The sequence below is a fragment of the Malania oleifera genome, chromosome 13 (assembly GCF_029873635.1).
Source record: "Malania oleifera isolate guangnan ecotype guangnan chromosome 13, ASM2987363v1, whole genome shotgun sequence".
In the NCBI taxonomy this organism is placed as follows: domain Eukaryota; kingdom Viridiplantae; phylum Streptophyta; class Magnoliopsida; order Santalales; family Ximeniaceae; genus Malania; species Malania oleifera.
Genome location: NC_080429.1, coordinates 70,555,648 through 70,583,201, shown reverse-complemented (window position 1 = coordinate 70,583,201; position 27,554 = coordinate 70,555,648). Strand labels below are relative to the sequence as shown.

Below are 27,554 nucleotides of genomic sequence, written 5' to 3'. Positions count from 1 at the left end.
TCCAAGGCAATTTTATTCGAACATATTAAAGGAAATAAGTGCTGCAAACACTGAAAACTAGGATGTCCCATCCTTTTGCTCCATAACAAAAGTTCACTTTCCCTAGGACTAGATGTAGAATTACAAACAGTAGGAGGACACAATCCATTCACATTAGCTTTGTCGAAGTAGTAGAGCCCGCCACATTCCTTAGCACTGTCAATCGTCTTCCCCGATGATAGGTCCTGAAAGACACAATGAGAGCATAGGAATTTAGCTAAGCAATTAGACACTTTGGTTAATCGACTAATAGACAACAAATTGCACGATAAATGAGGAACATGGAGGACAGATTCAAGAGTAATAGATTCAGAAATGCGAATACTCCCTTTGCCAGCGACAGGGGATAGAGTCCCATCTGCAATTTTGACTTTTAAATTACCAGCACAAGGTACTAAATGATGAGCATCAGTCATATGGTCAGATGCACCGAAGTCAATAATCCAAGGAATAAAATGAAAGGTGGAACTAAGGGCTGTCAAAAAAGTACCTTTGTGGGCTAAAGAACCAGATGACATGGTATTAGAGAACTAACCCGAGGCTTGGAAATTGGAAAATAGCTCATATATTTTCGCAAGTTGGTCGGAATTAAATCCCCCACTAGAAGCGGTCGGACCATGGGCTTCTATGGGTATGTTTTTTTCCTGGATTTCGGTGGAGGCCTAATGACCATGAGCTTTATTGGGCTGTCTGGACTTTCAATCCGCGGGCTTGCCATGTAAGGTCCAACAGGTGTGTTTAGTATGGCCCGTTTTTTTGCAATGCTCAAATTAGGGCCTTCTAAACTATTTTGGGTTGGATCCAGTATGAGGCCCACGGGTTGCAAGAGCTTATGCCTCGGGCCTAGACTGGTTATGCTCCTTCAACATCACATTCCTCCTACTTTCAGACTTCTCAAATGGAGGGCAGCGGCTAGCAACCTAGAATCCTGCTCCTCATGACGTCAAGCTCTCGATTTAGCCCCACCAGAAACTCAAATACTCTCTCGTTCTCCATCTTCTTCTTGAAACATACACCATCACCCATGCATTCCCATCCCTCTTCGCAGTTGAGATCGAGTTCTTGCCAAAGTCCGAGCATCTCGGTGTAGTATTCCGTGACATCCTGATCTCCTTGCTTCGTCTGCCATAGCCGCGTATTCAACTCGAAAATCTACGAAGCATTTTCAGCATCGGAGTATGTCTCATGCGCTGCATCCCACACGTCCTCTGCCGTCGGGAGAAACAGGTACATTTTTCCAATGGTTGGCTTCATAGAGTTTATCAAGCATGACGTTATCAAGGATTTCTTGGACCGCCATTTCTGGGATGCCATTGCATCGGTAGGAGGTGGTCGCCAAGTATCGCCGGTAAGAAAGCCGAGCTTTCCTTTACCATCGATAACGAGCTTGATTGACTATGCGCATTCTCTGTAATTCTTACCATTGAATTTTTCAATAGTAAGATGGAGTGGGGGATTCTCAAATATGCCGACCGAGCCGATGGAGGAGGTTATCTCCGACTCTCCTTCCTGGGTTGCCGACTAGTTGGACTCATGGTTGTCACCTTTTTTGGGCAGCCATGGATTACTTAGGGTTTCAGAGTAGCCTGAGCTCTAATACCATGTAGAAAATGAGAATGAATCAATTTGTATATTCAATTGTGTATTCTTTACATACTCGGGTCCCTATTTAACATGTACACGGAGAATAAAATATGGAAATATAAAAGTCAACCCATACAATCAGCCTAAATATCGGATCTAATTAGAGCCTTACTCTTCTACCACAATCTCCTCTAAATCCCTTCCAAATCATTCGAGATTTCCACACTAATTGAAGAAATTAATACCTAACACGAAATTTTAACTATCAAAAAGAAGAAATGCTCGTGTTAAAATTTCTCAACTGCATTTAAATCTGCCTGTGGTGGAAAAGAAGTATTGCAGAAACATGACTCAAAATAGGATCTACATGCAATGCATTTTAAGTGTAATCCTGCAATAATGCAAGCCATATTTTAGATAATGAATAAGAAGCCTGCTCTGGCAGGACTGCTGCTTCTATTGTAGCCAGGCATATAAACAAGTGCAGCAATAGGAAGAACAAAACATCCAAGCTAACTGCATTTGTTTGTAAAGATAGAAACATTTAATCCTGAAAGTAAAAAATAATGCACCCAGCGAGGAAGTCAACACGAAATGGAATAGCTTTTATCCCAACTTTAGGAACATTATCTCCAAGGATAATTATATCAGAGTACAAGAACAATATGCTTAAACATGAACTTACCCCATCTTTAGCATACACAAAAGCATGGATTCTGGCAGTTGGGTCTTCCAGGGTCAGCCTAATCCTGTATGTCCCAGAAGGAGAGCAGAAGTCCTCAGCCTGCCATGGATACGCTGCTACAGCTCGAACTACACACTTGAATTTAGCTGTTACCTGTACAGTATGAAGTTTGTTTTTGTTAGATTACCACTATACCTAAAAGCACAACCTAACAATGTATACCTAGCCTTAACACTCCCCTACACTTGCAGCCAATTGTATGTGATGATATAAAACAAACAATAAACCATTACAAGGACTACAATAATTTTTAACCACAACATATAACAAAAGTGGACAATAATACTAGAACTCAGAAACCCCTGGCAAACTTGCTCTGATATCATGTCAGATTACCACCTTACCTAAAAGATTCAGCCGTTAGGTTGTGGGTCAACAACATATATCAAGCTTTAACAGTTTGAGCATAGGATTTTTCAAGTTCCAAACAACTTATTAAACTATTGAAAACAAAAGAAGTCAGATGAAACTCATGAACTATGGACATGCATGCACAAAAATAGAATGAATACTATTTCAGGAATACACAAAATGAATTGAAAAGCAATAGATCACTGTGATCGCTATAATTCTTTTATGTTCCATTTGGGCTAAGGATTTAGTGGGAGAAAAGTAGAGGAAAATAAAATAGAAAAAAAATCAATTTTACTTCTCTCTATTTTTAGCATTATGAGGAATGATAAAATATCATTGAGAATTATCAAAAATCAAAGGTTGACATGTAAAATAAAAAAATAAAAATTTGTCCATTGAATTACCATATAATTCCTTCTCTCCTTGATAATCAACAAGACATAGTGGATGGCTTGGTATTTTCCTTTCCTTTTCTTCGTGTTTTCTAAGTTCCAATATAACATGGAAAAAAGCAATTAGCCAAACACAATCTCTGCAGACCACATTGCTATGAAGGATATTTCAAAATGCATTTTTGTTGTAGACGAAACTTGCCAATCGGATGCTTGAGATCGATGATATCCCGAAAGGCTATGGTGCAAAGGGATGGTGGAGGATATAGTCATGCATCAAGGGTCTTTTCCAGCTGATGTTGCCCAAGCAAAGTTCAAAAGAAAATAGCAGCTTGAAAACTGTGCCAGTGCAGCTAGCACCAATTGCCACACGTGGGAAGACGACTGCTCATGACTCCAAAGAAATTTGTCAAGAATTCCACTTGTGAGTTTGTCCCACATTGGAAAAATTGAGTGGGGTACTTATATACATGGTTGGGCCAAGACCTAAGGGTTAAGCTTTTGGGTCAAGTTTGTGCTCACCCATGTATATCAAGCCACCCTAAAAGGACTCCCTTAGTCCTAACAAGGGGTATTAGAGCTAGTGCTTCATAACTCTAGGCAAGCAACATTGTAAAGTCGAGGTGGAAAGCTAATTTTCCTAACATGTCACTAGATGGAGGACCAAGTGTGTCATTGAGGTCAATCAGGATCATCTAGGCTAGGCAAATGGAGCCAAATAAGGTCTAGACATGGGAAGCAGGATTGATTTGAAGGAATGTAGAATGCAATCTGAGGCACGTAAGGTGTAGAGGTAAGAATTCAAAGGGGAGTTCTAGAGCCTCACAAGTAGGGGAGAGATTGTTGAGAAAATTCATGGATGCTAATCCCACAGACGAGTGGACTCCCATGAGTTTGAGGCTTTCCCATGGTTGAGAAATGGCTCCTAATTGGGTATGCGACACTGAATCATCAATAACAATTTTTGTTCAAGGGGGGAGTGGTTGAAGTCACACAATTGAAAACTCACAAGTGAGGGAAAGATTGTTAAGAACTCCACTTGTGAGTTTGTCCTACATTGGGCAAACTGAGTGGATGGTTGGGGTGCTTATACACGTGATTGGGCCCAAGACCATTTGGGCTTAAGCTTTTGGGTTAAATTGGTGCTTGCTCATGTATACCAAGCCACATGTAAAGACTCCCTTGGTCCTAATATTTGTAAAGGAAACTTCACTCTCTTTGGCCATTGCTCTCACTATGGAGGCAAGATGAGAGGCATTTTCAATACCTATGTTGTTAGATCAAGGGAAAAGACCAATTGGTGGAAGAAATAACACTGAAATAGTTTGTGTAACTAAGCCAAGAGGACGATGACTGAATTACCAAGGGTAGTCAATCAGCCAATATTCAGTCAAGCTTTGAGGTTTCTTCCCTCACCTTAGTTCCTATTCCAACTGAATAGAAGGTTCTTGAATAGCCCAATTAGCCTCTAGCCACCAGGGACAGACTCCATTGCTGATTCCTAAAGGGAAGAGTACCAGGAACACGTAGCAGGATGGATTCTTAATGAGGTGAAAGCTGTCAGAAAATCAGGAGGAGTCTCATATGAAGGCTTCAGTGAACAGATCTTCAGCCTCTGAAAAAGGAGACATGAGAGGAAAATGAGAATGAGTAACAGCAATGGAAACAGGTAGGTGAATAGGGAACTAAAAGGGTTAGAGTTTTTAGTTAACAATGGGGTGGAAAAGGGACCATGAGAATGCAAGGTATGAAAGGGAATTTTTGTCTTTTTAAAAATTAAAACTGTGAAGATTGTTAGCTGGATTGTCAGGCGTTGGAACGACAGGAGAAAAAGGCCAACCATTAAGCACCACTTGAAGCTGCACCAGTACATAATGTGCTTTCAAGAAACAAAGAAGGAAAGTGTTATTGATACGCTAGTATGCAGCATTGCCTGGAGGTCAGTTGGACAACCTTGTCTGGACGAGAAACAGCTGGAGGGGTCTTAGCAATCTGAAAGACAGATCTTCTGGGCATCATTGACAGCTGGTCGGGTGATTCGGAGGGTAGTTTGGGTATTTTTGGGTGTTCATGGACTAGGAAAGTCCGTATTCGTGAAGTGAAATTCTGAGTGTTATATAGAGGTCGGAGAATCCTTGGCTACTAGGAGGATACTTTAGCATGGTGTCCTCTGCAGCCAAGAAAGGAATGGTAGGGGTACAGAAACTATTTGCATGGAAGAATTCTGAGTTTTGGCTTTAAATACTCTCACAGATCTTCCACTATTAGGAGCAACCTTGGACAAATTTCAAGGAGGCTCCCCCATCATCCAGAATTGACACAGATTTCTCTGATTGATGATTGGGAGGAGCCCTTCCCCTAAACAGCCTGAAGATTTTTTCCCAGACCAGTGTCAGATCACCATCTTTTTTATGTTAAGAGTGAAATGAAGCCCTACACCATCTTTCTTTGAGAGGATGAAGTTAAAAGTAGAGAGTTTTGGAGACTGCACTATATGTGGTGGAGCAACTTCTGTTGAAAGGCATACTAGCTTTGTGGCTGCAACAAAATTGAAGAAGCTTAAGCAAGAAATGGGAAAGTGGAAAAAATAAGTTTTGTGATGTGGGGGTGAAGGGCAAACTGATCTTGAAAGAGACTCCAGACAGGCAGACATTGATTTCAAGAAGAGGAAGGTTTTTGTATAAGGAATGACAATAGAAGAATAGGACTAAAGAAAAAATTTTCCACCACTTATTGATTTGGGAGAACCTCTTGAAGACACAAGAAGTTATTTTTTATAGAACAGCCAATGTTCACAAGAGGTTTTTTTTTTTTTTTTTTTTGACGAAGTAGAAATTGATGGGCAAATCTATGAAGAGGAAGGACTCATGATGGGTGAAATATGAATATTTTTCAAAAATATTTAGTCAAAGATGGATACTAAAAGACATCATCTAGGCGGTCTGGATGTTGATCCGATTGGTGAGCACAGTACTTCCTGGTTGCCTTCCAGCAAAGAGGAGGTTTTGATAACTCTGAAGGATAGCTCAGGGGATAAAGCCAAAGGTCTTCACTATGGCTTTCTGGTGATCAAATTAGGAAGTGGTAAAAAGGAATGTAATGAAGATTTTTGACGAATTGCACACAACTAGGGACCATGCGGATAGCCTTAATGCAACTCTTTTGGCTGTAAACCTAAAAAGAGTGGAGTTGTAAGAGACTTCAACCCCATTAGTCTAGTTGGGAGTGTTTACAACATCAACTTCCAAGTACAAAGCCTTCAAATTGAAGAAGGCAGGAGTGAAAGCAATCAGATTGTGTCACAATGCTTTTGTTGACGGGAGACAAATCCTAGATGTCGCCTTGATCACAAATGATGTGGTTGACACAATTATTGAAAGAGGTGAAAGCGGGTGATGGGTGATAGCAGGATCTATTGCTCAAGAATTGCAGGCGTGGTTGGGAATCAAATTTTGCAGATAAGAAAAATAACCTAAACGAACTGATCCCCTTCTATATTTTTCAGATAGTGCAGATAGATAAAATAAAAGAGCCTTAGATGGTGAGCAAATCTCTCTAATTGGGCTTGTGGACAGATGCTTAAAATTTTTAAATTTTTGGCATACCCTGAATTGTGATATAGATGCGTATGCTATTCTATACCTTGCACACTTCTGACATGGGCTCGCACCCCCACTAGCTCTGCTAAAGAATTTTCAGCATTTTACTGATATAAAAAGAGCAAAACAAACACTTAACTCCCTTGAATTTTAACAAAAAAATTCCAACCTTGACATTTTCAGAAATTAGAGTAACCTCCTTTGACAATTAGTTTTGGTGCTATCTATTAGGCTATTACCACTCTATTATTCAACTGTTAACTACTTAAATAGTATGTGACATACCTTTCTCACACTAAGAAAAAAAATTAATGACATACTGAGATGATGTTTGGCGTCAATGTCGGATCCATTGTTATTTTGCTCATGGTACATGCTATCTTCAATGAGCTCTCCAGTTCCATCTTTGTTGGCAGATGAGTTCAGGACTACTTGGGCCAAACAAAATCTTTTCCCTGATATATATATATATATGTGTTAAGTTGCAAAATATCACTTACGGCAGCAGAGGCTTTAAAGATCTGTTGATATTTCCTATGATTTCAAATTATTTTCAGCGGGATTAGTGGCCCCATCTCACAACAACAACAAAACCAAGCCCTAGTCCCACTAAGTGGGGTCGGCTATATGAATCCTCTTCCACCAATTTATGCGATCATGGACCATTTCTTTTGATAGATTCAAGGATATTAAATCCTTACTCACTATCTCCTCTAAAGTTATTTTAGGACTACCCCTACTCCTTCTACTGGCCCCCACAGTAACTAAGTCACTCTTCCTCATAGGTGCACTATAAGGCCTACGTTGCAAGTGTCCATACCATCTGAGTCGTCCTTCCCTTATCTTATCTTCTATAGGAGTTACACCTAACTTACCACGAATATGTTCATTCCTTAATTGATCTTTCAATGTTATACCACTCATCCATCTAAGCATTCTCATCTCGGCAACTATTACTTTTTGGATATTATGTTTCTTCGTCGCCCAACATTCTAATCCATATAGCATAGCAGGTCTTATAGCTATCCTATAAAACTTCCCTTTCAATTTTAAGGGTATTCTACGATCACATAGCACACTTGAAGCACTTCTCCATTTTAACCAACTTGCTTTAACTCTATGCATTACATCATCTTCAATTTCTCCTTCAGCTTGCATAATAGATCCAAGGTATCAAAATCTACAAGTGCTATTTATTTCTTCATCATCAAGTTTAACTTTGTCTCTAATATTCCTCCTATCATTACAAAAATTACATTTCTTATATTATGTTTTATTTCTACTTATCCTAAAGTCATTCCAAAGTTTCTCTCTATAATTCTAACTCAGCATCTACTCCATCCCTAGTTTCGTTAATTAATACAATATCATCTGCAAACAACATACATCATGGAACCTCCTTTTGAATACTTTTAGTCAATTGGTCTATCACTAAAGCAAAAAGATAAGGACTCAAAGAAGATCCTTGATGTACACCTATGGCAATTGGAAATTCTCTAGTTTCTCCATCTATAGTCCTTACACTAGCCATTACTCCATCGTACATATCCTTAATAACATCGGTATACCTACAAAATACACCCTTTTTTTCTAAAACCCACCATAGAACTTCCTTAGGTATCCTATCATATGCTTTCTCAAGGTCAATAAATATCATATGCAAGTCCCTCTTCTTTTTCCTAATTTTTTCCATTAATCTTCTTAAAAGCTAAATAGCTTTTGTGGTAGATCTTCCAGGCATAAAACCAAATTGATTATATGAGATCTTTGTTTCTAACCTTAATCTTTGTTCAACTACCCTTTCCTATAGTTTCATCGTATGACTCATAAGTTTAATTTCACGAAAGTTATTACAATTTTGAATATCTCCTTTACTTTTGTATATAGGTATTAAAGTAATTTTCCTCCATTCATCTGGCAGTTTCTTAGTTTTTACAATTGTATTAAATAAATTAGTTAACCATATAATTCCGTTATCACCCAAGCATTTCCAAACTTCAATTGGATGTTATCTGGTCCCATAACTTTCCCATTTTTCATCTTTTTTAGTGCAAACTTAACTTCGTTAACTCTAATTTTGTGAATAAATCTTATTTTTTAGACTTTTCCTCATTTGACAATTCTAAGTTTAAGCCTTCTATTTGGTTTTCGTTAAACATACTAAAATAACTTCGCCATCTTTCTTTAATATCTTCGTCCTTAACCAAGACAATATCATCTTCACTTTTTATACATTTTACATTTCCTAAGTCTTTGCTCTTCCTTTCTCTAACTTTAGCAAGTTTAAATATATCTCTTTCCCCTTCTTTTGTACCTAATCTATCATACAAACTATTAAATGATCTATATTTAGCTTCACTAACAGTCCTTTTTGCATCTTTTCTTGCCTCCTTATATTTTTCAAAGTTATCTCTGCTTCTACATTTTTGCCACGTTTTATACCAAATTCCTTTTGTCTTTATGATTTTTTGTACATCTTTATCCCACCACAAACTCTCTTTGCTATTCGAGAAACTTCCCCTTGATTCACCTAAAATTTCTTTTGCTATCTTTTTAATAGAGCTAGCTAATCTATTCCAAAAAGTATTTGTATCTATCCCATCCTCTAAGGTCCAATTCCCATCTTTGATCATTTCATTTTAAATTTTATTTTATTTTCTCCTTTTAGGTTCCACCATCTAGTTCTCCTACACTGGTTTATTTTATCATTTTTCAGACTCTAAGTTGTATAGTTAGGCTTTCACCTGGAATAACTTTACAATCCTTGCATAATAAATTATCTACCCTCCTAGTTAAAAAAAAATCCATTTGACTTCTATTTTGTCCACTTTTAAACGTTATTAAGTGTTCTTCTCTTTTCCTAAAGCAAGTATTCATTTTACTAAAATCATATGACATAGCAAAGTCTAAGATCATCTCCCCAAGACTCATTTTTGTCTCCATATCCAAATCCTCTATGTATCCTCTCATAATTTTTATTATCTCTTCCAACATGTCCATTCAGATTTCCTCCTATAAATATTTTCTCAGTCTCTGGTATGCCTTGTATAATACTATCCATATCTTCCCAAAATTGTCTCTTAAGATTTTTTGCCTTGGCCCCATCTCACAGCATTGACCAAATGACAGTCAGTGACATTAGCAACTTGCACCCAACTGCCAACCAAAGTCAACCTTCGAAAGATCAATATCTCATCTCCATCAACGACTACATTCTAGGCCAGTGCACTTTTTCCTTCTCTTTATTATTTTAATTTTTTTGTCGAAGAGTAGAACTAGATTTAGTGGAGCTATCCTGTTTTCTAATTTTAGTTGAGCCATTCCTCGGTGTCACGAGCTAAGCTTGCTTAGGGGATTATGCTTGCCTGTTAATGCTTGTCTCGTGTGCTTGGGATGGGTTTCCATCATGTAAATACTAGTGTAGGGTTATTTTCTACTAGTAGTGTCCTTGTATGCCAAATAAGGCAATATGACTCCTCGGTCACTTTGATGTTTCCTAGTGCTAGAGTGGGAATGGCCTAGAAAGCTCTTTAGGGGAGGGTGAGTGTTCATCAGTCATTGTAAAACTCACTAGCAATTATCAACGTGTTTAGCCTACTTGCCTCCCTCGCTAAACATACGATGTCAACGGAGGTGTTGTTAATGAATTTCGTAGATTCAATGTTTACTGCTTGCTTGCCACTGCTTTGATGAATGCTTACTGTTTCCGCTGCCATTTGATTGAATGCTAATGAAAGTATTTCGTGGATGAATGTTGGTAAACGATAGGCTGGCTAGTTAAACAAGAGTGCTTTAGCTAGCGCCGCACGGCCCTTCACAAGGGGGTGAAGATAGTCGGACCGTGACACTTGGTATCAAAGCCCAAGGTTGAGTTGCTACGTGAATTCGATTGCCTTCGTTGTTGGATTTGGAAAGCTTTAGTAAGTGACCATGGCACTAAACAATGCTGAGAGGATTAGCGTGCTAGAAGCACAGGTTGAGGCAACAACCAATACTGTGGCCGCGGAGGTGGCCCAGATGAGAGAACATGTTGATAAAGTGATGGGATCACAAAAATATCAAGAAGGTTTGATAGGCGACATATCAAAGGACTTTCGCCACACAGCTGAAACTTTGCAGTCGCGGATGGCTGATCTGCATGCAAAAGTGAATCTGATGGTTCTTGCTATGGGGAACTCCAACACTCCGAGAGTTAGCAAGACCAAGGTACCAGAACCCAGGATGTATGGGGGTTCCCGAGATGCCAAGGAATTAGAGAACTTCTTGTTCGATGTGCAGCAGTACTTTCGCGTTGTGAAGATGGCCTCAGATCAGGCAAAGGTGAATACTGCGACCATGTACTTGGTTGGTGATGCCAAACTGTGGTGGCGTACCAAATACAAAGAAATTGAAAATGGAAGCTGTGTAATCGATAGTTGGACAAACTTGAAGAAAGAGCTCAAGGCCTAATTCTTTCCTAAGAATGTTGAGTATAATGCAAGGAGAAAACTGAGAGATCTCAAGCATACGGGGTCGATCAGGGAATATATGAAACAATTTTCTGCTTTGATGTTGGATATTCGGAGTATGTCGGAGGAGGACAAGTTGTTCTATTTTCTTGAGGGGATGAAACCGCGGGCAAGAACTGAAATTCATAGGCAAAAGGTTCAAGACTTGTCAACTGCACAAGCTGCTGCAGAACACTTGACTGACTACACTGGTGATGATACCACTTCGTCCAAACGGTTTGGTGAAGAGGGAAACAGTGGAAAGTCTTTCAAGAAAGGCAAACCCAAGAGTGGGGGAGCCAACTCTAAATCATCAACCTTGAAGGAAGTTTCATCGTCTCAAGGGTTCAACACACCCAATGGAAAGGGGAAGAGTAAAATTTCGTGCTACTTGTGTGGTGGATCTCACAGAGTAAGTGAGTGTCAACACAAGAGATTACTCAATGCCTTACAAGCTTCCACTTCGAGAAAAGTGGTGGAAAGTGAGGAGGAAGAGGATCATGCCCCGAGGGTGGGTTCAGTGTGGCTGGTAAGCGCATTGGAATAGCAGGAAAAAACACCGAAAGTTACACGAGCAAAAGGGTTCATGTTTGTGGACTTGAAAAATAAATGGGAAGAGTACCCGCGCTATGGTGGATACGAGGGCTACTCATAATTTTGTTTCGCAGTTGGAAGTATGGAGACTCAACTTATCCTTAGAGAAGGATACGGGACGCATGAAAGCAGTTAATTCTGTAGCCCAGCCTACTCTAGGAGTAGCCACGCAAGTGGCTATAAAGCTTGGATAGTAGGAAGGTCATGCGAATTTCACAGCGGTGCCATTGGATGACTTTCCAGTCATTCTAGGAATGGAGTTCCTAAGGGGGGCGAGGGCAGTGCTGATGCCTTTAACTGGTTCCCTGTGTCTGATGGGAGATCAATCGTGCAAGGTGCAAGTCGTTGCAATGAAGGAGACGACGGGAAGTCCCTTTCAACTATACAACTCAATGAAGGATTGGGTCGGTGAGCAGACACGTCTAGCCACGGTGGTGATAGACAAAAAAGTAGGCCAAGAGTTGGAGCCTACAACCATCCAAACGATGTTGGATAAGTACAAGGAGGTGTTGCCGAATAAGCTACCTCAAAATTTGCCTTCACGACGGATTGTGGAGCAAGAGATCGAGTTGTTATCAGGAGTGAAACCACCTACTAAACGGCCATGTCGGATTGTGCCTCCAGAGATAGTAGAGTTGGGGAAACAGTTTGATAAATTGGAAGCGGGATGTGTTCGCCCTTCCAAAGCACCATTGGGAGCATCGGTATTGTTTCAGAAGAAACATAAAAAGCATCTACCGAAGGTGTTCGACAGACTAAGGGGAAACAGTCTTGATGTGAAGAAAGAGAAGTGCTCTTTCGCTCAGTGGAGCAACAAATTCCTTGGTCAAGTGGTTGAACAAGGTCGTATCCGGAGAAGGTAAGGATGATTCAACAACAAAAGATCCCCACGACTGTGAAGGAGTTGCGTTCCTTTCTTGGCTTTACTAGATATTGCAAGAAGTACGTTGAGAGGTATTCGCGGAGAATGACTCCAATGACAAAACTACTGGCGGAGTATTATTGGCCGCACATGCGGGATGATGTGATTGATTATACCAAAACTTGTCTCACTTGCCAACAAGACAAGGGGGAGCAGAAGAAGTACGGTACTTTCATGGCCGCACCAAAGTACTGTTCGGCAGAGGAGACGACACAATTGTTCCTTGCGACTGTTGTGAAACATTGGGGTTTTACCCAAGTTATTATTTGTGACCAAGACTTAATGTTCACTGCCAACTTCTTGACAGAATTTTTCAGGATATTCAGGTCACATCTTGATATCTCTTTGAGTTATCACCGACAGACAGACGGACAGATGAAGAGATTCAAAGAGCTACTGAAAGAGGACTTGTGCCATTTTGTCAACGACAACCAGAAGAATGGCATGCAACTACTTGATGTGGCTCCGTTCTGTGGCAATGCCCAAAGGAGCTCAACAACCAACAAGAGCACTTTTGAGCTTGTTACAGGCCAGCTGCCATTGTTACCTCACACAGTGGGCAAGCCGTACAGACAAAAGAGTTCCAAGGCGTACATCTTCACCAGAATGGAGACAGAATGCAGAGTTTGCCCGAGCTTATCTGGAGAAAGCTTCAAAGCAGATGAAGAAGTGGGCAGATCAGGGGAGAAGACCGCAGTTTCATGTTAGCTACCTTAAGCCGTTCAACGCCGACACCAATGACCTAAGCAGAAGTTAGTCCAACAGAGTCGAGTTGCAGACAATGCAACTTGACAGACGTGAAGTTGAAGAGATCCTTGCAGACAGAGAGTTCATATTCTCAAGGAAGAAGCGGCAGAAGTTCCTAGTGAAGTGGAGATGCCTTGATGACAAAGAAATCAACTGGATTTCGGCACAAGATATGAAGCCGTTCGTGGAAAAACTTGAAGTGTACTGACCGCCAAAGTCTACGAGGGCGTCGACCGCATAAGTGGGGGAGAATGTCACGAGTTAAGCTTGTTCAGGGGATTATGCTTGCCTGTGACCGCTTGTCTCGTGTGCTTGGGATGGGTTTCCATCATGTAAATACTAGTGTAGGGTTATTTTCTGCTAGTAGTGTCTTTGTATGCCAAATAAGGCAGTATGACTCCTCGGGCACTTTGATGTTTCCTAGTGCTAGAGTGGAATGGCCTAGAAAGCTCTTTAGGGGAGGGTGAGCGTTCATCAGTCATTGTAAAACTCACTAGCTATTGTCAACGTGTTTAGGCTAATTGAATTTTCAAGTAGCTAAAAATTCTTATACACAATGAAAAATACCCTTTCCAAATAATATCACTCAGCATGCATATATGAAAATACAACAAAAGGAAACAAAAAAATATAAGTAGCATTTAATCCACTTTGCATTTCTAGTACTTGCAGGAATCTTGCATGATATTTCAACAGTAATATGAACTTCTGCTAAATATTTTGAATGTTGATTTAATTGCTTCTCTCCCCTCCATTTGATTGACAAATATAGATAGAAAGTGACAGTATCGGCAACATTAAGATTTAAAAGCATAATTTTACCCCAAATTATCTTTCTTCAGTGTACTTGAACAAATTTTCCCGAATATTTTAAAGAAAAAATGTCTTTCCTAAATTGCAATCAATGTCGAATTTTTCCCCTTCAAAATATATCTCATTAACATCACCACTTTTTGTTCCCATTTTTTATAGTTATCCAAAAAGAGTGATGTAAATAATAGAATCAGCAAACCTCAAGGCAAATCAATGTTCTTTTTTATTTTATTTTATTTTTCTTCAAATATTAGAAGAGATCCCTGCTATATGGCTAAGTTCAAGGAGATAAGTGTAATTCCCTTAAAACTGTTGGACGAGCTTGACAGCACCTAAGTACAGTCATTAAAAGACGCCATAACCTTTAAGTTCATTTTTTCTTGTAAAAATGGAGACATGTCACATGCAGATTTAACTAACATTTTTCTGTAAGCATCAACCTTTCAAAACATATCTAATAAATCAAAGGAAGAAAAGAAAGCCTATAGGGAACAGATTAAATGCCTTCAAACAGGTGAGAACATCCATCAATGTAACAAATGGCACATGCCTATAATCAGTCTCTGCAAGAAAGACCCCAAAAAAATTGAAATACATTAGTTGGACATGTAAATGTTGTCTATGTGTGAAAGGATGAAGATGGAACCATGGTCTTAAATTTCCATGAAATTGTCGAAATTTCCAATTTGTCACCCTTGAAATTGAAATGGCAATCGATTTCCATCTTGCATAATTTCCATTGAAATCTCAACGAATCAACCCAAAATTTATTGAAATCTCGAAATTTCAGCAAAATTTGTCGAAATTTTAAATATACAATGAAATTTCTTTGAAATTCAAATAAGAGATTTAGGAGTGAAGTGAAATTTCTCTCTTAATTTATTTTATTTATTTTTATCGAAACAAAATATTATTGCAAATGATTTTGAAATTTTATGAAAAAATAAAGTTACAGCAGCATTTTATTTAAGCATTTATGCCTAAATTATCACTATTTGTATAATAAATAATATTTAATTGATTTATGAATTTCATTTGTATTAGCTGAATATGTTTACTGTACATTATCTTACAAATATGTTTGATACACATACCATATTACAGCTTCTCCACCTCATACACAACAAAGATGTATTTAACTTTTAATATATTAGTCCTAAAATTTACATTATTATGTTTGTTAACCATTTCTTAGGTTTTACAAAGAATTACATGTTTTACTATTGATTTCCATTATTTTTTCAAATCGAAATCGAAATTGACATAGAAATCAAAATTTCCATCGAAATTTTCGTACTTTTGGAGCTTCGAAATTTGAGTCGAAATTGAAATTTAAGACCTTGGATGGAACCATCCAAATCAGTGAACAGATGAATAAGAAACCCAAAAAAAGAAGGCTCAGCAAACTAACAAAGCAGAACCTGTAATTCGAGAATGCCAAGGAAAGCTCGTGAATGGCATCCTTTCCCATTTTGAGAATATCCGCTCATCATAAAGCCTGAGTCTCATAAAAAAGATAACCATTAAAACATCAAACCTCAACTAAAAAGACACAAGCACGAGGAATATTTTATATATCTATCTAATTATGTCTAAAATGAAAATAAAGAAAAACCTTTGGCGCTGTAATATGAGAGGGTCCTCATCAGGAAAACACTGGAGCTTGGTGAAAGGCTTTATCACCCCACGCCACAATCCTGCATGTACTTCGCAGATTATGTTAACAAATCTCACCCACTTTCCAGTATTTAGTAAGTGGATGCCCAGCTTCTCATTGCCTTGATCAATAATAACCCTTAGTATAGTTCCAACAGCAGGAAATGTACATAGAATTTCTCTTGACAAAGGCATAGGTTCCAACTGTAAAGGAAGTGGATTTTCCACTTCATCTTCTAGCCTGTAGTTAGAGTTCAACACCAGTAACTAAATGGGAATCTCAGCTATCTTATATCAAAGATGCAAACATTCTTCGAATAATTTTATTTGCAAATAGCAGAATTGCACCATTGTGCACACATTTTTCAAATGAATATGTTCCCTCTAGTCTAGCTGTCCAGTTTACATAAATATAACTATCCATTAGTTAAAAACTTGAGAAATTCTTCATATTACCAGAACATCATTTATAGCATAAAAGAATGTTATAGTTTTACTCATCAGTAATATGATTCAGTTTTTCCATAAAACTGTTATGACTTAACTGTTTAATGTTTTTTGCTTGTTTCTATTAAAAAAAGTTTGTCCATAGACAGGTCTAGCACCTAAATTCTCTAGCTATGTAGCAGATACAGTCCTACAAAGGAAACTTAATTAATAGAATGGAGCAGACATATAGGGAGGTCTTTAACCCATTTAATTAAATAAATGTTAACTTTAAAATTCTCAAATTTTCTATTAACAAACTGCAAAAGGAAATTTACATAAGAGCTTAATGAAGTACCGAGAATTCCATAATTAATCTTGTTGCATGGCAATGTACTCTCCCTCAACCACAAACCAATTTCTTTTTTGGTGGCAGAATTCTATTACAGTTACAGTTCAGGCTGTTCAGCATACATTTTTTGCTTTTGGTTCATTTATAATGAAGGAAATTAAAATATATTTTTGGAATGGCTAAATTTGACTATATAATGGAAAATGTGCTAAATTATTATACTTTTAGTGGAAGCCCCAAATCGCAGATTGTGTCATCTGCATTGTATGATATGGCAGTGGCACTTTGAGTCAAATTAGGTCCAACTTTTTTAGCCAAAATACCCAGATAACATGAGTTTTGGCTAGTAATTTTGGAAAATATTTATTTAAAGGCAAAGTTTTGTAATAACAATGAGAGACTGTAATATGTTAACTCAAGAGAGCTGTTCACCAAAGTTACGCTGTGGCACAAAAGTTGAAGCTTCCACAGAAGGATTTAAAAGTGTGGAAAAAGTAACTATTTGGAGGTCCCTTCCCCGGACCTCGCATACATGGGAGCTCTGTGCATCAGGCTGCCCTTTTTTTTGTTTAGTAGAAATTGCAAATTTGGGCAGCAATGAAGTAGAGGGACTCCTAGATTCAGCACTGCTCATAGAGCTTCTGCATTGGTACTAGGCCAAGTTGTTAGAGTTGGAAGATATTAGCTGGTTGGAAGGAGACAATAGTCTTTGCAGATAGAAGAGGTGAGAAAAGGGATAGCGTGTTTAAATGTGTGAAATTACTATTTTGCCCTAGATTATGAGACACACATTGAACTTGCAAATAGACAATTATGAACTCAATGTTAACAATCTTATGTTTCCACCTATGCAGGACGTTAGACACTTGGACTACAAACATGGATGCCTGGGATTGATCATAGAGACACGTGGCAGGCTCTCGCTTTCAGTCCTAGTCCTAAGATGTTCTAAAGAGTCTTGGCTTGGTGAGCTCAAAGTAGGGTTTGTTAAGGGGGAGTCCTGACCCCCTTAGCCTTATCCTAGGTAGCTCAAGTGTCTGCCACGTGTCATTTAAGAAACATGATAATGCATTGCTGTCACGACCTAAGCTTGTTCAAGGAATTATGATTGCCTGTGACCGCTTATCTCGTGTGCTTAGGATGGGTTTCCATCATGTAAATACTAGTGTAGGGCTATTTTCTACTAGTAGTGTCTTTGTATGCCAAATAAGTCAATATGACTCCTCGGTCACTTTAATGTTTCCTAGTGCCAGAATGATAATTACATAAAAACCTCTTTAGGGGAGGGTAAGTGTTCATCAGTCATTGTAAAACTCACTAGCTATTGTCAACGTGTTTAGCCTACTTGCCTCCCTCATTAAACACACAATGTCAACGAAGGTGTTGTTAATGAATTACGTTTGCTTCAATGTTTACTGCTTGCTTGCCACAGCTTTCATGAATGCTTACTGTTTCCGCTGCCATTTGATTGAACGCTAATGAAAGTGTTTCGTGGATGAATGTTGGTAAACGATAGGCTAGCTAGTTAAACAAGAGTGCTTTACCTAGGGCCACACGGCCCTTCACAAGGGTGTGAAAATAGTCGGACCGTGACACTTGGTATTAGAGCTAAGTTCGTGACACTTGGCTTCAGAGCCCAAGGTTGAGTTGCAACGTTAATTCCATTGCCTTTGTTGTTGCATTTGGAAAGCTTTGGTAAGTGACCATGGCACCAAACAATGCTACAAGGATCAGCATGCTGGAAGCACAGGTTGAGACAACAACCAACACTGTAGCCGCGGAGGTGGCCCAGATGAGAGAACTTGTTGATGAAGTGAGGGGATCACAAGAACATCAAGCAGGTTTGGTAGGCGACATGTTAGAGGACTTTCGCCACACAATTGAAACTTTGTAGTCGCAAATGGCAGATCTAGATGCAAAGGTGAATCGGATGGTTCTTGCTATGGGGAACTCCAACACTCCGGGAGTTAACAAGACCAAGGTGCCAGAACCCAGGACGTATGGGGGTGCCCAAGATGCCAAGGAGTTAGAGAACTTCTTGTTTGATGTGGAGCAGTACTTTCGCGCTGTGCGGATGGCCTCAGAACAAGCAAAAGTGGATACTGCGACAATGTACTTGGTTGGTGATGCCAAACTGTGGTGGCGTACCAAGTATAGAGAAATTGAATATGGAAGTTGAGTAATCGATAATTTGGCAGACTTGAAGAGAGAGCTCAAGGCCCAATTCTTTCCTGAGAATGTTGAGTATAACGCAAGGAGAAAACTGAGAGATCTCAAGCATACGGGGTTGATCAAGGAATATGTGAAACAATTTTCTGCTTTGATGTTGGATATTCGGGATATGTCAAAGAAGGACAAGTTGTTCTATTTTCTTGAGGGGATGAAACCGTGGGCAAGACCTAAATTCATAGGCAAAGGGTTCAAGACTTGTCAACTGCACAAGCTGTTGCAGAACACTTGACTGACTAAGCTGGTGATGATACCGCTATGTCCAAATGGTTTGGCGGAGAGGAAAACAGTGGAAAGTCTTTCGAGAAAGGCAAACCCAAGAGTGGGGGAGCCAACTCTAAATCATCAACCTTGAAGGAAGCTTCATCATCTTAAGGGTTCAACACACCCAATGGAAAGGGGAAGAGTAAAATTTCGTGCTACTTGTGTGGTGGATCTCACAGAGTGAGTGAGTGTCAACACAAGATTTTACTCAATGCCTTACAAGCTTACACTTCGAGAAAAGTGGTGGAAAGCGAGGAGGAAGAGGATCATGCCCCGAGGGTGGGTTCAGTGCAGTGGGTAAGCGCATTGGAAAAGCAGGAAAAAACACCGAAAGTTACACGAGCAAAAGGGTTCATATTTGTGGAATTGAAAAATAAATGGGAAGAGTACCCGCGCTATGGTGGATATGAGGGCTAGTCATAATTTTGTTTCGCAGTTGGAAGCATGGAAACTCAACTTATCCTTAGAGAAGAATACAGGACGCATGAAAACTGTAGCCCAGCCTACTCTGGGAGTAGCAAAGCAAGTGACTGTAAAGCTTGGACAATGAGAAGGTCATGCAAATTTCACAGCGGTGCCATTGGATGACTTTCCAGTCATTCTAGGAATGGAGTTCCTAAAGGGGGCGAGGGCAGTGCTAATGCCTTCGGCTGGTTCCCCGTTGCAACAAAAGGAGACGATGGGAAGTCCCTTTCAGCCATACAACTCAATGAAGGATTGGGTCAAGGTGAGCAAACACGTCTAGCCACGGTGGTGGTAGACAAAGAAGTAGGCCAACAACTTGAGCCTACAACCATCCAAGCGGTGTTGGATGAGGATAAGGAGGTGTTGCCGAATAAGCTGCCTCACAATTTGCCTTCACGACGGACTGTGGAGCATAAGATCGAGTTGTTATCAGGAGTGAAACCGCCTGCTAAAGGGCCATGTCGGATTGCGCCTTTTGAGATAATAGAGTTGGGGAAACAGCTTGATGAATTGGAAGCGGGATGTGTTCGCCCTTCCAAAACACCGTGGGAGCATCGGTGTTGTTTCAGAGTAAACATGAAAAGCAACTACGGAAGGTGTTCGACAGGCTCAGGGGAAACAGCCTCGATGTTAAGAAAGAGAAGTTCCCTTTCGCTCAATGGAGCAACATATTCCTTGGTCATGTGGTTGAACAAGGTCGTATCCGGAGGGGTATGGAGAAGGTAAGGATGATTCAAGAATGGAAGATCCCCACGACAGTGAAGGAGTTGCGTTCCTTTCTTGGCCTTACTATATATTGCAGGAAGTTCATTGAGGGGTATTCGCGGAGAATGACTCCAATGACAGAACTACTAGGGAGGTATTTTTGGCCGCACACATGGGATGATGTGGTTGATCGTACCAAAACTTGTCTCACTTGCCAACAAGACAAGGGGGAGCGAAAGAAGTATGGTACTTACATGGCCGCACCAAAGTACTGTTCGGCAGAGGAGACGACACAATTGTTCCTTGTGACTGTCGTGAAGCATTGGGGTGTTCCCCAAGTTATTATTTGTGACCGACATTTAATGTTCACCGACAACTTCTTGATAGAGTTTTTCAGTATATTCAGGTCACATCTTGACATCTCTTCGAGTTATCACTAACAGAGAGACGGACAGACGAAGAGATTCAGAGGGCTACTAAAAGAGAACTTGTGCCATTTTGTCAACGACAACCAGAAGAATGGCATGCAACTATTTGATGTGGCTCTATGTTGTAGCAAAGCCCAAAAGAGCTCAACAACCAATAAGAGCACTTTTGAGCTTGTTACAGGTCAGTTGCCGCTGTTACCTCACACAGTGGGCGAGCCGTATAGAAGAAAGAGTCCCAGGGCGTACATCTTCACCAGAGAATGGAGACAGAATGCAAACTTTGCCCGAGCCTATATGGATAAAGCTTCTAAGCAGATGAAGAAGTGGGCAGATAAGGGGAGAAGACCGCAGTTTCATGTCAACTGCCTCAAGCCGTTCAACGCCGACACCAATGACCTGAGCAGAAGTCAGTCCAACAGAGCAGAGTTGAAGACAATGCAACCTGACAAACATGACGTTGAAGAGATCCTTACGAACAGAAAGTTCATATCCTCAAGGAAGAAGCCACAGAAGTTCCTAGTGAAAGTGGAAGTGTCTTGATGACAAAAAAATCAGCAGGATTTCTGTGGAAGATTTGAAGCCATTCGTGGACAAAGTTGAAGTGTAACTACTGCCAAAGTCTACGAGGACGTCGACGGCATAAGTGGAGGAGAATGTCATGAGCTAAGCTTGTTCAAGGCATTATGTTTGCCTGTGATCGCTTATCTCGTGTGCTTGGGATGGGTTTCCATCGTGTAAATACTAGTGCAGGGTTATTTTCTGCTAGTAGTGTCTTTGTATGCCAAATAAGGCAGTATGACTCCTCGGTCACTTTGATGTTTCCTAATGCCAAGATGATAATTACATAAAAACCTCTTTAGGGAGGGTGAGTGTTCATCAATCATTGTAAAACTCACTAGCTATTGTCAACGTGTTTAGCCTACTTGCCTCCCTCGCTAAACACACAATGTCAACGGAGGTGTTGTTAATGAATTACGTTTTCTTCAATGTTTACTGCTTGCTTGCCACGGCTTTCATGAATGCTTATTGTTTCCGCTACCATTTGATTGAACGCTAATGAAAGTGTTTTGTAGATGAATGTTGGTAAACAATAGGCTGGCTAGTTAAACAAGAGTGCTTTAGCTAGCGCCGCACGGCCCTTCACAAAGTTGTGAAAATAGTCGGACCATGACCCCATTGAATTTTAGTTTTCCTTAAAGCTCAGGTTGTTTCCAAACGTCATCTCAAGGACTATACTAATATCAAATTCAAGCAATTGATCGTTTGATAAAGTTTGTAGAAGTGTCTATAGGTTGGATACAATCTCAAGTTCAAGAAATTCCCTAAATCCTCAACTGAGAAGGCATACATGTGTTATGTCAACCTTAAACCTAGGTCCCAGAAACAGACAATTAGAGGTGTCATTTTTCTACTAGTTTTCTCCTCTTAGGAGAAGGTGATTTTGGAGGACATCAAAAGGAGCAGGAGAAGTCTAGGAGGATTTGATGGATTGTAGAATGCTTCTGTGAGCAAGTATTAGACATCCAACATAACATCAAAGAATGAAAGTCTGTGAAGATTTGCGTTTAGGGGATGTTTGCTGAGTATCTCTAGTATTTGGAGAACTAGGCATTGTCATCTGATAATACTTTGGTGGAAGTTGCGCAGAGCTAATAATTCAATTGAAAGAAAAAGGAATGACAATTGACACTTCAGGAACAGAGGCCTCAGTGTGAACACCAGCCAAGGACTGGAGGATAAATTCATTAAGAAGCCTTTGAATGGTGGACCTACAAGAACCCCCCTTTCCACCCCCCCCCCCCCAACCACCTTCAAACTTTTCCTCGCAAATTGTACTATCTGCTTCTGCCTGATGTGTGGGTCAATGGTGAAGCAGAAAATATTAGGTTAAGTTTTTTTTCTTCAAATTGTATCCCGAAGTACTACGAGAAAATATCATATATGGGAGTCATATACTAGAATATAATAGTTTGACATAATCCCATATCTCCTTAGTAGTATCAACATGCATACACATTCTGGAAATCTAAGATTCTATGGAGTTTGACAATTTTTTTAAAAAAAAAAAGCCTCTTCTTTAGTCCATATCTCCTTTTTCATCATCAATAGGAACCAGCTGAAGACGATATTCGAACTTATCTAGGCTAGTCAAATAGTTCTTGACTGCCTTAGACCACGGCAAAAATAGTCGTTACCATTCAACTTTACCATTGTAATATGTGACAATGCGGAAGGAACTAGAATTTTCAGATTCGTGGATTCAATCACAGTGACTTAATGGATAGCAAGACAAAAGCCTTTATATCACTAACAACAAAGCACAATTAGCAATGAATAAGTTGGCAGAGGCACTCTGCTCATATGACAGCAGGTTCACAAAACTCTATCGTAAACAAGCACAAAAACATGAGATCCAACCTATAAACAAAAACAAGGATACCAAGAGTACCTGATCTATAGAACCAATACTAGTATAAAAATAGTGATGAATAGACATGTTTTTGCACAGAATTCAACTAGTTCGTATCTTCCCCCTCGTTCCTTATTTTTCACTCATCTGATCTGATTTGATAAAATAGTTCAATCATGTGTTTTCACATTCGCTGAAGAGGCATCTGGTTAATTCAGTTGCTCATAAGATTGATCCTTTTGGTTTCTCTCTTTCATCCCATCAGTTCATCGTATTCAAATTTGATATAATGTAAGTCCTGTCATGTGTTGTCATATTTGCTTGTCAGTTGGGCCAATGAAAACACTGCACTAATTGTAATCACCTAGTCTAATACAAAGCTTTATTTACTTATATGTTACGTACTCTTTCACCTTTCCATTGCAGCCCTTCAAATTGAATATAATTATAACAGTTCTATTATGTGTTTTCACATTTTTTGAAATGCATCTCGTCTAATGGGCCATTGATAACACTGTACCTATTTGTTTCACTCTTTCATTGCATCCTTTCATTGCATCTCTTATCTAAAAAAATATAATTCTGGTCTAAAGGCATGCTTTATTGGTAGAGATGAGCATAACAAAACAAACCAGGTTGAAAGACATGGCTGGGGAGAAGGCTTTATGTGCCGGTATGAGGCATTGGGATGGGATTGTGACTAGCACATATATTGGTTGCTGAGGTTGAGTACTCTGAGGTCAGCAAATCAATACTCTTCTAAGGAGTTCTGCTGTGTTTGTTTCTTGATAAACAACCAACTACCTTCTATTGGAGTGGCATGTGAGAGAGGTCTTGGGCAAGAATATCAACAACATAAGCATAAGAATGCTATGCGGTGATATTGTTTAAGGTTAAGTGAATTCATGTGGGTAATGGTGATGCCTCTAGGGTTTTTGCTCTCATACTATTTTAAAGAACAGATGAAGTGAAGGGAAGAACGTTTATAGTAATTGGAGAACCTACTAAATGATTAGGCATTATCTTAGGTAGTGTTTGGCAAATGGGAATCAACTCTAGGAATCGAAATTGGAATGGTTGATTCACATTCCTAATGTTTGTATTACGGAAATCTCATTCTGATTTCTGGAATGGGATTCCTCCTTGTGCTACATTTTGATTCCTGACTCTTACTTCGGAATCAAATCCTGATTCCGAAAAACACAATATTTATTATAATATGATAATTATATTATATACTATATATTACATAAATTTTAAAAATAATATTAATATTCTGATATCATTATTAATATTTAAAATATTATTATATACTTTAATATAAATATTAAACCATCATTATTAATATTTTTAATATACATGATAATATTATAGCATATAAAAATTAATAGAACAATATTAAATCTTAAAATAATATGATATACTTGTGGTAAAATTATTAATTTATTATATTATTATTGATAATCTTAAACATAAAATAAAATAAAATAAAATATTTATTATTTTCATCAACTATAAATATATTAGTAAAAAATTTAATAATGACATAGTATAAAAAAAATATAATACAATTGTACATTAAATATATGCAGGCACATATGCACTATAATACAATATTATTTCTAATATAATAAAATATATACAACATAAATATAAAAAAATAATATTAATATAATATATATTATAAAAAATAATATTAATATTATGACATCATTAAATATAAATATGCGATAATATTTTTTATATAAAATATTTTATCATTATTCTTCATATTTATATTATATATAATATTATAACACATACAAGGTAATAGAGTAGTATTAAATTATAAAATAATATGATATAATTGTGGTATGATTATTTATTATCTTATTATGCATAAACTTAAAATAATACAATAACAACAACAAAACCAAGCCTTAGTCCCACTAGATGGGGTCGGCTATATGAATCCTTTTCGGCCAATTCGGTAAGGATTCATATCATGGTGATCTGAAATATTTTACACTGCCTGTCAACCCTCCTCCTTTACCCGGGCTTGGGACCAGATGTGTGTGAAAAAATTAGGACATTAAGTGCATCACAGGCGGAATTTATAAAATTAAAATAATATAAAATATATATTAATAATATCATTAATATAAATATATAATAGTAAATTTTAATAGTGGTATAATATTAAAAAATTAATAAAATACTATTGTGTAATAAAATATAATGTTATGGTGGTTGTTTTATTACATTATTATTAAATAATTATTCACATTTAACAAATTACATATTAAAATATAATATTTATAATAGCTAAAATAAAATAATAATAATAATTGAACAAAATATAGTATGCAAAGTATAATCAAGTACATAATTATCAAAATGATTTCATTTTAAAAAAAAATATTTATTATGGAGCTTAATAAAATAATATTATAAATTTATAATATTATTATTTTATATTAAATTAATTAAATACATTTTGTATACTATAATGACGTAGTTGACAAAAGTAAATTCATTTCCGATTCCTACCTCAATATATGCCAAACAATATAACACAACTTCAATTCCAATCCTATGTTGAACCAAACATGAAAGAGGAATTTGACATTCCATTTCCGATCCCAACTATGAACCAAATGCAACCTTAAATTTCAACGAAATTGTCAAATTTTCTGCTTTCCACCATCCTCAAGAGATCAAAATGTTGATCAAGTGTGTACATGCACCAAGGTCAGCCACCACCCTCAAGATCAAAATGGAAAAATGTGATTTTTCTTTCCTTAGGAGAACTTTACATTGCAAAGCAACACATTTGTTGGTTTTCAATCATAGGAGTGAAAATGACTAGCACAACTTTATAAGAGACTGGCTCATTCAACTCTCAAGGGACGAGAATATTATGAAGCATTTCCTTCTCAAGAAGATGTCATTTATAACAAAGGGGTTGATGTGGTGCAGTCCTGTTTCCCCATAAGAAACTCAGAAAAGGTTAATGCATGTGCATCTGCATTGGCGTGGGGAAGATGGTCCATCCCTCAGGCATTAGCTTGGGTTTAGCACTTCCACACTACCATGGCTCAGGATGCTTATCAACTCTAAAAATCATGTGGCAAGTTTGCAACACCTTTGAACCCTTAGGAGTGTAATTCATTGGATGTTTAGAAAGCTACGAGTGCCTTTTTGAGAGGATCTTTGGATCACAGAGAATTGGAGGAGTGCATAAAGAATTATGTCATTGTGCTACCAAACCCTGCTAGACTCCTAATATATCAAGGCTACAATATTCAAAGCATTCTTGAGGTGGGAGAAACCTCACTTTTTCAATCAAGGTACACAATTGTATGTTTGATTTACACTTTCTCACTTTTTCAATCAAGGTACACAATTGTGTGTTTGATGGGAGAAACCTCACTTTTTCAATTGTATGTTGTATGTGTGTGTGTGGTACACAAAGCTCCTACGAATACGGGGTCCGAAGGGAGCTTGCCATTTACTTGCTATTTCTCTTCATTTGTTTCCTTATTGAGATATGGAGGCTTTGAGAAGCCGAACTGCATTTTGCCTTTTCCCTTTCCCTCAAATTTTTTTTTTGTTTTTCATTTAATTTTCTCTTATCTTATTTTTTTTTTTTATTTCCCTTGTTTTCTCGCTTGCCAATCAGTCTTGCTTCAACTTAAGTCTGTTAAGATTTGATTAAAAATGAATGATCAAACTTGAAGATAGCTCTCACCCTCTATTTATAATACAAATTTAAATACATTCTAATGACAATAATACCCTGACCAAAGGCGTGGTATTAGAAGCTAGAGGAGAATTTCTTCCTTGGAGGCATCGTCATGAATACACCTGCAAATTAGGATGATCAAGGCAATGAGAAGGACTCAAACTACATGCAAGCCCAGATGATTGGTTAGGCAAGGAAAGGAAGGTAGAATCTAGAAGATTAGGCAAAGAAAGAGACTCATCAAGCTCAGAAGTGCTCAATGACAAGGCATATTAAGGTGTAGACTCAAAGAAGGTAACATCGGCAGAAACAAAAAGGCGATGCCACACAAGACTATAACAACGATATCTCTTTTGAGTATATGAGTAGCCTAGAAAGACACATTTTATAGCATGAGGATCCAATTTATCCACCCCAAGAGTTACTTGACGAACAAAGGACACACACCCAAATAATAAAGATGAATTAGGAAAGATAATGGAGTAGGGAACTTTAACAAAACAAATAGAGGACGATATTTTGTTGATCGGATAACAAGCAGCAAGTACAACATCACTCCAAAACATGTTAGGTATATGCATTTAATAAAGTAAAGTGCGAGTGATTTCAAGAAGAAGTC

General features: G+C 38.3%; 1 protein-coding gene across 17 annotated transcripts in view; it reads right to left on the bottom strand.

The window, feature by feature from the left end:
• LOC131146860 (protection of telomeres protein 1a-like) overlaps positions 1 to 27,554 on the bottom strand; it is a 129,397-nt gene that overhangs the window by 44,057 nt on the left and 57,786 nt on the right. For all 17 annotated transcript variants that reach the window (XR_009134483.1, XM_058096686.1, XM_058096687.1 and 14 more), the window contains 4 exons: positions 15,892 to 16,173; positions 15,698 to 15,774; positions 14,781 to 14,839; positions 2,309 to 2,461 (listed from right to left, as the gene is read on the bottom strand). Coding sequence is in view for 16 of the 17 variants with exons in the window: in XM_058096686.1 (XP_057952669.1) it covers positions 2,309 to 2,461; positions 14,781 to 14,839; positions 15,698 to 15,774; positions 15,892 to 16,173 (571 nt within the window). In the remaining variant the exon portion in view is untranslated. The remainder of the gene's footprint in view (positions 1 to 2,308; positions 2,462 to 14,780; positions 14,840 to 15,697; positions 15,775 to 15,891; positions 16,174 to 27,554) is intronic.